General features: G+C 41.7%; 1 protein-coding gene across 7 annotated transcripts in view; it reads left to right on the top strand.

Annotated features, from left to right (window-relative positions):
• Positions 1–4,554: 4,554 nt before the first annotated feature.
• The window catches only part of RNF17 (ring finger protein 17), a 118,082-nt gene continuing 109,425 nt past the window's right edge, over positions 4,555–13,211 (top strand). For 4 of the 7 annotated variants that reach the window (XM_081549200.1, XM_081549199.1, XM_081549195.1 and 1 more), the window contains exons 1-2: positions 4,555–4,702; positions 7,108–7,202. Coding sequence is in view for 4 of the 7 variants with exons in the window: in XM_081549195.1 (XP_081405321.1) it covers positions 4,573–4,702; positions 7,108–7,202 (225 nt within the window). In the remaining 3 variants the exon portion in view is untranslated. Of the gene's footprint in view, positions 4,904–5,540; positions 5,651–7,107; positions 7,203–13,211 lie in introns of all 7 variants that reach the window. The other 3 variants (XM_081549198.1, XM_081549197.1, XM_081549196.1) reach the window with 2 other exon arrangements.

The raw sequence follows: 13,211 nt of genomic DNA, 5'->3' as shown, positions 1-13,211 counted from the left end.
TTGTTTTAAGGTTTCATCTTGTCACTAAATCTTATACAGCATCTCATTATTTTATAATAGATTCATCAAAAAGGAATTGAGGCATTAAGAGCATTTTTAAGGCTCTTGATAAATTTATTTTCATATAGGCTATATTAATTTATATTCCTGCCAGCAACAATAAAGTGAATGTCTTGGCTGTCAATAGGGTATGAAAGATCTGTCTACTATGTCGTTCAGTCACTAAGTCATGTCCAACTTTTTGTGACCCTATGGACTGTAGCCTGGAAGGCTCCTCTGTCCATGGGATTCTCCAAGCAAGAATACTGGAGTGGGTTGCCATGCCCTCCTCCAGGGGATCTTCCCGACCCAGGGATTGAACCCACGTCTCCTGCATCTTCTGCATTGCAGGCAGATTCTTTACCACTGAGCCATGGGCTTCATATATATATACATATACTATATGCTGCTGCTAAGTCACTTCAGTCGTGTCCGACTCTGTGCGACCCCATAGACGGCAGCCCACCAGGCTCCCCCGTCCCTGGGATTCTCCAGGCAAGAACACTGGAGTGGGTTGCCATTTCCTTCTCCAATGCATGAAAGGGAAAAGTGAAAGTGAAGTCGCTCAGTCCTGTCCGACCCTTAGCGAACCCATGGACTGCAGCCTACCAGGCTCCTCTGTCCATAGGATTTTCCAGGCAAGAGTACTGGAGTGGGTTGCCATTTCCTTCTCCAACATATACTATATATATATATATACACATATACTATATATATATATATATATACACATATACTATATATATATAAAAGAGGCTTAGATGGTTATCAGATGGGGTGGTGAGTGAGACCCCTTTAAAGAGGTGCTCAGGAAAGTCCCTTCTGAGGTGAATAACCACAGAGAGGAGAAGTCCAGGAGGAAGGGATGGTGCCATGTAGCAAGAACAGGAAGACTGGTTCATCAAGCAGCTGTTGAAATGGGCAACAATATGACCTTATAGGGTCTCAGGCCATGGGAAGCAGGCTCGGTTTCATTACAAACACAACACCAGGCTGTTGAAGATTATTAGCAAAGGCAGAGACTTGCTCCAGTTCACTTGTTCAGATCAGTTTGGCTTCTCTGAGGAGGGTAGGAGGATACCCAGGCAAGAATGGACACAAGCAGGTGAGTTAAGAGGCGAGGGAAGCAATGATAGACTGGGCAGGGTAGTGACAGGGGTGAGGCCTAAGTGTGAAGCTGTGTGTATGTGTGTGTGTGTATACTTTTAGCTTCCAAGGAGGAATTTTGTAAGGGAGGTTACCTGCTGATGATGTGGATCAGGAGTGCTCAAATCAGGGCCCTAGAAAGCTCACCAACTTCCCTAACTGACAACATAATCATGGAGATGAAGAAGCACCTTCCCAGGCGACTTTTAAAATAGAGCAAGTGCTCATATGCTGGTTGTTCCTAACTCTGTGTTTACAAAGACTGTCAGATCTCCACATTCATTCTGCAGTCATCACTCTGCAGTGGACTTATGTCTCCTAAGAGGACAGTATCAGCAGCTGGTAGTTACCAATTCCTATAATGTCCTGGTTGATGTGATGACCTCCTAGAAACACTGTCTCGTTAATACTACAACCACCCATCAGTTTGTAGTGTTAACCTTGTAGGATCATCTAGCACATAGAAGCTATGTGCTTAGTCGCTCAGTCATCTCCTACTCTTTGAGACCCCATGGACTGTAGCCCACCAGGCTACAGAGAATCCATGGGATTCTCCAGGCAAGAATACTGGAGTGGGTTGCCATGCCCTCCTCCAGAGGACTTTCCTAACCCAGGGATTGAACCTACGTCTCCCACATTACAGGTGGATTCCTTACCATCTGAGCCACCAGGGAAGCCCCTAGTGCTGTAAGTTTCCCTCCACTAAGCAGGTCAACTTTAGGATCTGTGCGGTCGAGTCAGGGGAGTCTGTGCTTGGATGGAAATCTGCACACAGCGCTGAGCACACCCTTTAGGTGGGTTTTACAGATCTAAGGTTATGGAGAAATGAGTGCAACTCAGAATAGTCCGTGTCTGTGATATGCAAACTTGAGGAACAACACTCTTTCCTCTGGAAAAGCCAGTTTTGCTGCATTTGCACAATACTCTGGCATCCTTGACTCCAGATAAACCTGTGCATCTCTGCTCCCTTGAACCGGTTCTAACTGCCTAGTTCTCACACCCAAATATGAGCAGAATAAATTTAACATTTGTTCATTTTATACCTAGAGGAGAGCCATGATTTTACCTTTTCTTTGGAAATTATCCTTTCACACTGAAAAGCAGGAAAAAACACATTTACTCCTTTCAGGGGCACCGGGCCTTGGCACAATAACTGCCTGCTCTAGCTGCCATGTGGGATCTGGTGTCCACCATCCAGCGCTCATGTGAGCTCCAGGGCCAGCTGTGTTCTGTACTTGGTCAGTGCCGCTATTTCCGCTTCAGACCAGATCTCGGGGCGGGCTGTCTCTCCTGTCGCCATTCCTGGCTTCCAGCCCTCCACCTGACATACCAGAACCCAACTCAGAGGATGTTATCTCCTTGGTCCAGAGGTTCTAAGATAATGTTTAATGGAAATTTAAGGCAAAAGCCTGATTCATTTTAAAGGGATAGAAACTCCCTTCTACAGACTAGTGAAGATAAATTGAGGTACTGTGGAGTAAAGCATTTTGTAAGCCTGAAAGTACTATAATTTATTAGTTGGTGTTTTGCCCTACATTTTATATTTGCAACATGGGATTTCTCCCTTTTGCTTTCACTTCTCGACAAACGAAGCACCTGCTTAGACAGGGCACAAGGCTACAGTGTTTAAGGAACACTGAGGGTGAGCAATGTGGCATCCCCTCAGAGGTGGAAGTGGTGAGGCAGGAAAGACAGACTGTAAATAAATTGCCATCCAGGAAGGCCACAGCAGAGGCGCTAAGGGTTGGTATTTTCAAGGACCGAGAGAAATCAGTATGATGCTATCTCCAAAGTCTGAGAAAAAATAACTGTCAATTTAGATTATTATGTTATTAAATGCTCATTCAAGGATGAAGATGAAAATATTTTCATCCAAATAAAAGCTGAGCGCATTCACCATTAAGACACTCTCACTTAAGACATTTCTTCAGAGAATCCTTTTTTAATTCAGTTGTTGGTTTTTTGATATTCAGGTGTATGAACTGTTTGCATATTTTGGATGTTAACCAGGGATGAGCTTTGAACAGAATACTTCTATTTCCAAAACAAAACACATAGAGGGAAAAAGAAAATGAAGAATACATGCTGGTTTTACTCTTAGTAGCTGAAGGCACCCTGCCATCTCCACGTGCTTCCTCCACAATACACTGATACTTGCCAAATTGCTACCAGCTCACCTCATTTCTCGCTCACACAATTTCCCCAGCACTGGACTGTTAAAGGGTAAGTCCTTATCCAACATTCAAGACTCTCTAAAATTCGATTCCAACTTAATTCTCCAAAAAGCTCACTTAAAGCGGTGTTAATGGCACCCCACTCCAGTACTCTTGCCTGGTAAATCCCATGGACGGAGAAGCCTGGTAGTCTACAGTCCATGGGGTCGCTAAGAGTCGGACACGACTGAGCGACTTCACTTTCACTTTTCCCTTTCATGCACTGGAGAAGGAAATGGCAACCCACTCCAGTGTTCTTGCTTGGAGAATCCCAGGGACGGCGGAGCCTGGTGGGCTGCCGTCTATGGGGTCGCACAGAGTCGGACACGACTGAAGTGACTTAGCAGCAGCAGCAGCAGCAACCAATCTAGGCAAATGGTCTGTAAGTTAAATACCGAATAGGCAACAGCATCTACTCACCTACAATCCCTTGCTTTTGCAGTTCTTTCTCCCAGGAAAGCCTCATTGCCTCTGTTTACCTCTGTAAGTTTCACTCAGGTTTTAAAGTCTAATGCAAACCTTATATTCTCTACAAAGGCTTTTCACACAACGCATACAATTCTTATTTTCTCTAAGTCTCATCTGGCATTTAATACAAACTGCTTTAGTGGAAGTTACCCGTTTAGGTAGAGGGTTACATATCACTCAAGCTGGAACCTGTTAGTTTATAAATTCTTCGTATCCCTAAACGTTCTCAACATAAGGCCTTGTAAATAACAGGAGGGTCAACAATTGTTAGTAATAACGACCACACCTTGGTTTGAAACCGTTAACCAAATCTCCTCACCCGTGGGTAGCTAGACCGGCTTCTCCACTAAAGCGACTATGATCCACTAGGGCCAGGGGGACGACGTCGCCACCTGCAAGTTCAAAAGCAAAGTAAGGAATAATGCATGAAATCCGACTTATATGCAGTGAGAGTGATAAGGCGCTGAGCTTTAGACAAAGGTCAGACCACAAAACAGTCATTGAAGACCACGCGCAGTCTGCTCTCAGCGTTCCGAGTAAAATAGCAAACAGCCTCCTGCTAGGAGGGTCTGGGGCGGGGGATGGGTGGGCTGGAGCTTCCTCGCTGCCGATTGGCTCCCTGGAGCCACTGCCTCTGGCGATTGGTCGCTGCCGCAAGGGATAGCGGGTCGGCACGCGGCGCGGCCCTGGGATTCGAGGCGCAAAGATGGCGGCTGAGGCGTTGAGGGCTAGGCGCCCCGTGTCGTCCTGCGGGCAGCTGGAAACGCCCGGTCGGGCCCGGGGAGCCACCGAGGCCCTGTGTAGCCGGTGTGGAAGAAGGGCGCCCAGAGCTCTGGGTGAGAGGCGGGGGGTCAGTCCACCTGCCGTCACGGGAGCTGAGGAACAGGCAGAGTAGGGAGTGGCAGCGACGGCGAGGGAGCACGGGGCAGCCCAGGCCTCGAGCGCGCAGCTCGCCTGACGCCAAGGCCTGGAGAGTAGCTTTGCGCCCTGCTGCGCTCTGACTGCCCTACTGATGGGTTTGCAGGTTCGAGAAAGGGGTAATGTGAGAATTTAACCGTCATTCTGTGGTGAAGAAGCAACAAAACTTCATTTTCTTGCGTAGTTTTGTTGTGGTAACCAAAGGTTCCTGATATTTAAAAAGGGATATTAGGGGTGGGGGCGGGGGACTTGTTGCTCTTTTGGCTTAAAGCCTTGTTCAGAAGACAGCCCATTAGGTTTTGTGCATCTTGGGTTCAGTCTTGGGCCATCCAGGGAGAACGCGCGCCCAATGCTCCGCTCACTGAGACACTCCTCAAGTGAAAACAGGTTCAGTTTATTTGACCCTCACCTCACAGGCCTTACAGTGCTATGTCTCTGCAGGGGTGTGTTGTTGAAATTAAACTCGTGGAGCTGCCAGAGTCGTCTTATCACCCTGTGTAACAGTTTTATACTTTCAAAGTGAAAGTCCATTTTCTCAGTCGTTCCAGGATAGACTCCGCTTGGGAGACCTGAGCGTAGAGAAAGTTGGTTGTGTTTTCTTGGGGAGAGGCAAGTTCTCTTACCCAAATTTCAATTGCTGCTGTTTCATAGAAAATCTCCATTATTTGATGATATAGTATTACAAAATAAAGTTTTAGAACATGACATTTCAAAATCACCTGTTCTTTCATACATTTGTATTATAATGCTGAGAAGTACTCAATTGGAAAGATGGTGCCTATGCATGTGGATTTATCAAAGTGCTTTGTAAGCTGTAATGCAGCCCACGTTATTTCGACTTGTACAGTATCAGAAATCTTTAAAAGGTAAAACAGATTTGATATCCTTAGTAACAGTATCTCTGGAATTTAAATAGAGCTTTAAAATTTACTCTGGTTTTAAACAAGTTTTAGATGTTTCATTAGCTTAAAAACTAAAGTTCTTTTCTTTTTTCTCAAAAGAATGCAGTTGTTTTAATATAAATCAGCAGGAACACTAATTTTATAGTAAATGAAGCCTAATTTTATCTAGTTTCTTTTCCCATTTTTTCTTGCAAAATCTTTTAAAATGACATAGCTATAACAAATATATTTATTATGATAAACTTCAGATTCTACTTAGAGTATTAAAATGTTGGTATTAGATGGCATTTCCCTTCATAAATGCTAAATTTGTGAAAAATAACCTTTATATGGGTCATGTTTGTGTGACAGTAGTGGCATCTGACTTCTGTCCTGACTTCTGTTTTTGCCAGTGTCTTAGATCATTAAGAGAGGATTTATTTTTTAATTTGAGTGTAACTGATTTACAGTGTTTGTTTCAGGTGTACAGTAAAGTGAATTAGTTATATCAATACATCTACACATATCCACTCTCTCTTTTTTTTTGTTTTGGTTCTTTTCCCATATAGACCATTACAGAAGTATTGAGTAGAGTTCCCTGTGTATAGCAGGTTCTTGTTAGTTATCTATTTTATATATAGTGGTGTGTATATGTCAGTCCCCTTCTCCCAGTTTGCCCTTTCCCATCCCCTGGTAACTATAAATTTGTTTTCTACATCCATGACTCTACTTCTGTTTTGTAAGTAAGCTCATTTGTACCCCCCCTTTTTTTAGATTGCACATGTAATTGATATCATATGATGTTTGTCTTTCTGTGTCTGACTTCACTCAGTATGACAATCTCTAGGTCCATCGATGTTGCTGCAAATGGCATTTTTTTTGTTCAAAGAGAAGGGTCTTGCCAGTTTCTCAGATTGACTCTCACTATCCCCTTTACAGGATGGGAAGTATAAATTAGCAAAGGGAAGTAAGATCAAGTAGAAAGAACATTAGACTTGGAAACAAAACTAGATTGGAATCTGGATTATACCATTTATCCCAGATCACCAAAATGTTTATCCATCTCTAGGTTGTCAAATATAATATCTACAGCCTATTTAGCTATGATAATTATAATGATCAAATGGAGTATGTCAGATTTTTATATGATTTTTTCTTTATATGATTGTAAGAGCTGGCAGATTCAAAGTATTATAGGTACCAAATAACTATCTAAATGAGTTCAAACAATATTAACTATCTCTGCCTGGTTTTTCTTTCTTCTGATTTTTCTCCCTCCTGATTTGTATTGTTTCTCTTGAATTTTAATAAGTCATCCATTTCTAACTAAATAGATATATTTTTCTATAGAAGAGAATCCCTTTTAATTTTCCCCTTCGATTATACTGAATTTAACATTAACAAACTAAAAAGTTTAATTCACAGAAGAATTTCGTTGGTAGGTCACCACCATGAACTTCAATGTGGACATGCTTTTTGTGACCTGTGCTTATTAATGACTGAAGAATACAGCACAATCACATGCCCTGATTGTGAGGTAAGTTTTATTGTTCATATCAATCACATTACAACCTAATGTTAAAGGTAAAAATAGTAGAGAAATAAAGCGTACTTCTAATTAGGAACTAAAAACTTGGGTTTTTGCTGCTGAGTCTTTTAAATAAAGAAACCTAGCAAAAGATAAAGCTTTTCAGTTACATTTTTGTAACTATTCAAAGTGATCAAAAAGAATGCAAGCTTAAGGTCATACACTTATCAGCCTACATCTGTATTTTTTTAAAAGATTTTTTGATGTGGACCATTTTTAGACTCTTTATTGAATTGGCCAGAACATTGCCTCTATTTTATGGTTTTTTTTTTTATTTGGCCCTGGGGCATGTGGGATCTTAGTTCTTTGACTAGGGCTTGAGCCTTCATCCTCTGCTTTGGAAAGTGAAGTCTTAACCACTGGACTGCCAGGGAAGTACTAAAATCTCCATCCCCTTTTTCTACACTAATATCATGGAAGCAAATTTAGAATTTCCTTCTGCCCCTCAACCTTTATGTGTCATTAAATTTACACTTGTAGAGATGTGTTAAAAAAATAAAGCAAACAACATCCTAAAGTTAACTTGAGAAGTGCTAAAAATAATGCAGTTGCACTAAAACCCCTGCACTCATGATAATGAGAACAAATTAAGGATTTAAAATAAAATTTACTGAACTTTCTTTGCATTTACTATAAATATAAGTGTTGCTCAGTTTATATAGTATGTTCCTAAAAAGTTTTCTTAATCTCTATTTAATTCTTAATGTTCCACTTGAGAGATCAGATTTTGAAGATTTGTATCCATTATTTTCTGTGGCAGTGTGGCAGACAGTTACTATAGAGGCAGAAGACCTGGGATTCAGTCCTAGTTCTTGTGCCCTAATCCCGAGTTTCCTCATTTGTAAGATGGAAATAATACCTGCTTTTCTTATAGAACTGTAAAAGTCAAATCTGAATTATGTGAAAGTTCTCTCCAAGTTTTAAAATAAGTGTTGTGGTCAACCTTTGATTATTTAGATGTGGATTAACTGGTTTGCAGGTTAACCGTGATAAAAATACGTATGTGAGTAATAAGTTGCTTCAGTCATGTCCAACTCTTTGCCACTGTATAGACTGAGGCACGTCAGCCTCCTCTGTCTGTGGGAGTCTCAGGCAAGAATACTGGAGTGGGTTGCCATTCCCTTCTCCAGGGGATCTTCCTGACCCAGGGATTGAACTTGCATCTCTTGTGTCTCCTGCATTGGCAGGCCGATTCTTTGCTACTAGTGCTACCAAGAATATATATAATAATGCATATTGTTTTTGTTGTTCAGTTACTCAGCTGTGTCCAAATCTTTGCAACCCCGTGGACTGCAGCACACAAGGCTTCCCTGTCCTTCACCATCTCCAAGAGCTTGCTCAAACTCATGTCCATTGAGTTGGTGATGCCATCCAACCATCTCGTCCTTTGTTGTCCCCTTTTCCTCCTGCCTTCGGTCTTTCCTAGCAACAGGGCAGGGTCTTTTCTAATGAGTCAGCTCTGCACATCAGGTGGCCAAAGTATTGGAGCTTCAGCATCAGTCCTTCCGGTGAATATTCAGGATTGATTTCCTTTAGGATTGACTGGCTTGATCTTGCAGTCCAAGAGACTCTCACGAGTCTTCTTCAGCACCACAGTTGAAAACCATCAGTCCTTTGGCACTCAAGGCTTCTCTGGTGGCTCAGCTGGTAAAGAATCTGCCTGCAATGCAGGAGACCTAGGTTCGATCCCTGGGTTGGGAAGATCCCCTGGAGAAGGAGAAGGCTACCCACTCCAGTATTCTGGCCTGGAGAATTCCATGGCCTCTATAGTCCATGGGTCACAAAGAGTCAGACAGGGCTGAGTGACTTTCACTTTTGGCACTCAGCCTTCTTTTTGGGCCAACTTTCACATACATATATAATAATACGTATATAAATACAAATGTGTGATTTGTGCAGGTTTCAGTTATAGCAGAAACATGTACACACTAGAAGATATTTGTTTTGGAATTACGTACTTAATGAATCATGGCCTTGATTGTAGGAAATTCCTATTCCCTCCCTTTTTTTTTGACAGTAGCTAGCTCCATAGTTAAGACAAAGGGGAGCCTAGCTCCTGGTTAAAATGGAATATGCCGACAGATTGAGTCTTGTGGTGGGTAAAGAGTGAATGAAGGGAAAAGAAAGAAGCAGACCACTGTAACTGTCTCTGCCCATGTCCATCCTGTTCTGATATTCAAAAAACAGCAAGTTTATTAGAACAGTAACCTCTTGCCTTTTGTGGCAAATGACTTTGTCTTTAATGGTCTCTTAAAACACTAACATATTATTTTTAGTGTTTTGGGTAATATCTAATCACGTGTTTATATTGTATTTACAAATGCTGGTTTTTTATTTTGAAATTTACATTTATGTGTGCTTTTTTTATTGGAGTATAATTGCTTTACAGTGCTGTTACAAATACTGGTTTTGATTTTAGGATTGTAGCAGATCGGTTTTGTATCATTTGACTAGTTCTAGCTCTCACTTTGGGAGACGTGTGGTCTGTCCCATCCTACCCTCCTTTTCCCCTTTCTCCCTGTGCTTTAATAAGCCACATAATTGACAGAGGACTGTATTCAGTCTTCAAATGCACTAAAGCTGGCTGCTGTTTAAAGAAATCCTTCAAGAAACCTTTCTGAAATTGTTACCACTCTTTTATTAGGTTTTGTTTTTATATAATTTATGTTTGGCTGCACTGGGTCTTCCTTGAAGCTCAACAGCTCTCTAGTTAAGGTTCTGGGTTGCGGCCCCATGGACTGTAGCCTGCCAGGCTCCTCTGTCCATGGTATTCTCCAGGCAAGAATACTGGAGTGGGTTGCCGTTTCCTCCTCCAGATCTTCCTGATCCATGAATCGAACTTGGGTCCCCTGCATTGCAGGCAAAATCTTTACCAACTGAGCTACAAGGGAAGCCCCTAGTTAAGGGATGTGCCCTTAGTTGTTCTGCAGCCTGTGGGATCTTAGTTCCCCAACCAGAGATGGAACTCAAGTCCCCTGCATTGGGAGGCAGATTCTTAACCACTTGACCACCAGGGAAGTCCCTGTTAGTTTTTAAAGTTTACGTTTTTGCTGGTATTTTGTATTTGGAAAAAGAGAAAGGAAGAATCAAGTCTAAATTAGTGGAAAGTCTGAACTTATAGACTATTTCCGGATGTTACTTTTAAATAATGTATATGCTCTAAAAAGTAATACCTATATTCACATTAGACTTACATTTATAATTTATCTTTAATGTTGAAGGCCCAGGTAATGCTATTTCAAGCTTAAGCCTAAAATGATTCCATTCAGAGTTAATGGGTATGCTTGTATTCTTATTTTCTGAGTTTAAGTGCATATGAATTTATGTATCAGTCTTTATCTTTCATAGTGGCATGGGTTTTTTAAATAACAACTCTGTTTTTGACTGATATTCTGTTCCATTCAGTCTCTCAGTCGTGTCCAACTCTTTGAGACCCTGTGGACTTCAGGTCTCACACCAGGCTTCCCTGTCCATCACCAACTCCTGGAGCTTGCTCAGACTCATGTCCATTAAGTCAGTAATGCCATCCAACTATCTCATCCTTTGTCGTCCCCTTCTCCTCTTGCCTTCACTCTTTCCCAGCATCAGGGGCTTTTCCAGTGAGTCAGCTCTTCATATCAGGTGGCCAAAGTATTGGAGTTTCAGCTTCAACATCAGTCCTGCCAATGAACACTCAGGACTGATCTCCTTTAGGATGGACTGGTTGGATCTCCTTGCAGTCCAAGGGACTCTCAAGAGTCTTCTCCAACACTACAGTTCCAAAGCATCAATTCTTCGGTGCTCAGCTTTCTTCACAATCCAACTCTCACATCCATATATGACAAGTGGAAAAACCATAGCCTTGACTAGATGGACCTTTGTTGGCAAAGTAATGTCTCTGCTTTTTAATCTGCTGTCAAGGTTGGTCATAGCTTTTCTATCAAGGAGCAAGCATCTTTTAATTTCATGGCTGCAGTGATTTTGGAGCCCCAAAAAATAAAGTCTGACACTGTTTCCACTGTTTCCCCATCTATTTGCCGTGAAGTAATGGGACCGGATGCCATGATCTTAGTTTTCTGAATGTTGAGCTTTAAGCCAACTTTTTCACTCTCCTCTTTCACTTTCATCAAGAGGCTCTTTCGGTCTTCTTCACTTTCTGCCATAAGGGTGGTGTCATCTGCATCTCTGAGGTTATTGATATTTCTCCCGGGAATCTTGATTCCAGCTTGTGCTTCCTCCAGCCTAGTGTTTCTCATGATGTACTCTGAATATAAGTTAAATAAGGAGGGTGACAATATACAGCCTTGATGTACTCCTTTTCCTATTTGGAATCAGTCTGTTGTTCCATGTCCAGTTCTAACTGTTGCTTCCTGACCTTCATACAGATTTCTCAAGAGGCAGGTCAGGTGGTCTGGTAGTCCCATCTCTTTCAGAACTTTCCACAGTTTGTGGTGATCCACACAGTCAAAGGTTTTGGCATAGTCAATAAAGCAGAAATAGATGTTTTTCTGGAACTCTTGCTTTTTCAATGATCCAGCGGATGTTGGCAATTTGATCTCTGGTTCCCCTGCCTTTTCTAAAACCAGCTTGAACATCTGGAAGTTCACGGTTCACATATTGCTGAAGCCTGGCTTGGAGAATTTTGAGCATTACTTTGCTAGCGTGTGAGATGAGTGCAATTGTGCAGTAGTTTGAGCATTCTTTGGCATTGCCTTTCTTTGTGATTGGTATGAAAACTGACCTTTTCCAGTCCTGTGGCCACTGCTGATTTTCCCAAATTTGCTGGCATATTGAGTGCAGCACTTTCACAGCATCATCTTTTAGAATTTGAAATAGCTCAACTGGAATTCCATCACCTCCACTAGCTTTGGTCGAAGTGAAGCTTTCTAAGGCCCATTTGACTTCACATTCCAGGATGTCTGGCTCTAGGTGAGTGATCACACCATTGTGATTATCTGGATTGTGAAGATCTTTTTTGTACAGTTCTGTGTATTCTTGCCACCTCTTCTTAACATATTCTGCTTCTGTTAGGTCCATACCTTTTCTGTCCTTTATTGGGCCCATTTTTGCATGAAATGTTTGCTTAGTATCTCTACTTTTTTGAAGAGATCTCTAATCTTTCCTATTCTATTGTTTTCCTCTATTTCTTTGCATTGATCACTGAGGAAGACTTTCTTATCTCTCCTTGCTGTTCTTTGGAACTCTGCATTCAAATGGGTGTATCTTTCCTTTTTTCCTTTGCTTTTGGCTTCTCCTCTTTTTACAGCTATTTGTAAGGCCTCCTCAGACAGCCATTTTGCTTTTTTACATTTCTTTTTCTTAGGGGTGATCTTGATCCCTGTCTCCCGTACAATGTCACGAACCTCCGTCCACAGTTCATCAGGCACTCTGTCTATCAGATCTAGTCCCTTAAATCTATTTCTCACTTCCACTGTATAATCATAAGGGATTTGATTTAGGTCATACCTGAATGGTTTAGTGGTTTTCCCTACTTTCTTCGGTTTAAGTCTGTATTTGGCAATAAGGAGTTCACGATGTGAGCCACAGTCAGCTCCCGGTCTTGTTTTTGCTGACTGTATAGAGCTTTTCCATCTTTGGCTGCAAAGAATATAATCAGTCTGATTTCGGTGTTGACCATGTGGTGATGTCTATGTGTAGAGTCTTCTCTTTTGTTGTTGGAAGAGGGTGTTTTCTGTGACCAATGCGTTCTCTTGGCAAAACTCTTATTAGCCTTTGCCCTGCTTCATTCTGTACTCCAAGGCCAAATTTGCATGTTACTCCAGGTGTTTCTTGACTTCCTACTTTTGCATTCCAGTCCTATTAATGGTTAGTAATAACCATTCTATAGTTATATACAGCAATATGACAGGTTTTGTTTAAGAATATGACCATACTTAGGTTCCATTACAAAAATACTGGCATTTTATTGATCATTTGGACCTAAGTCTAAAACTATATTGGGCCATGAGAAGATGACAA

The sequence above is a fragment of the Giraffa tippelskirchi genome, chromosome 12 (assembly GCF_054371585.1).
Source record: "Giraffa tippelskirchi isolate mGirTip1 chromosome 12, T2T-mGirTip1v1.2.pri, whole genome shotgun sequence".
NCBI classification, from domain to species: Eukaryota; Metazoa; Chordata; class Mammalia; order Artiodactyla; family Giraffidae; genus Giraffa; species Giraffa tippelskirchi.
Note: the sequence above shows the minus strand (reverse complement) of the source record. Positions and strands in the feature narration are given on the sequence as shown.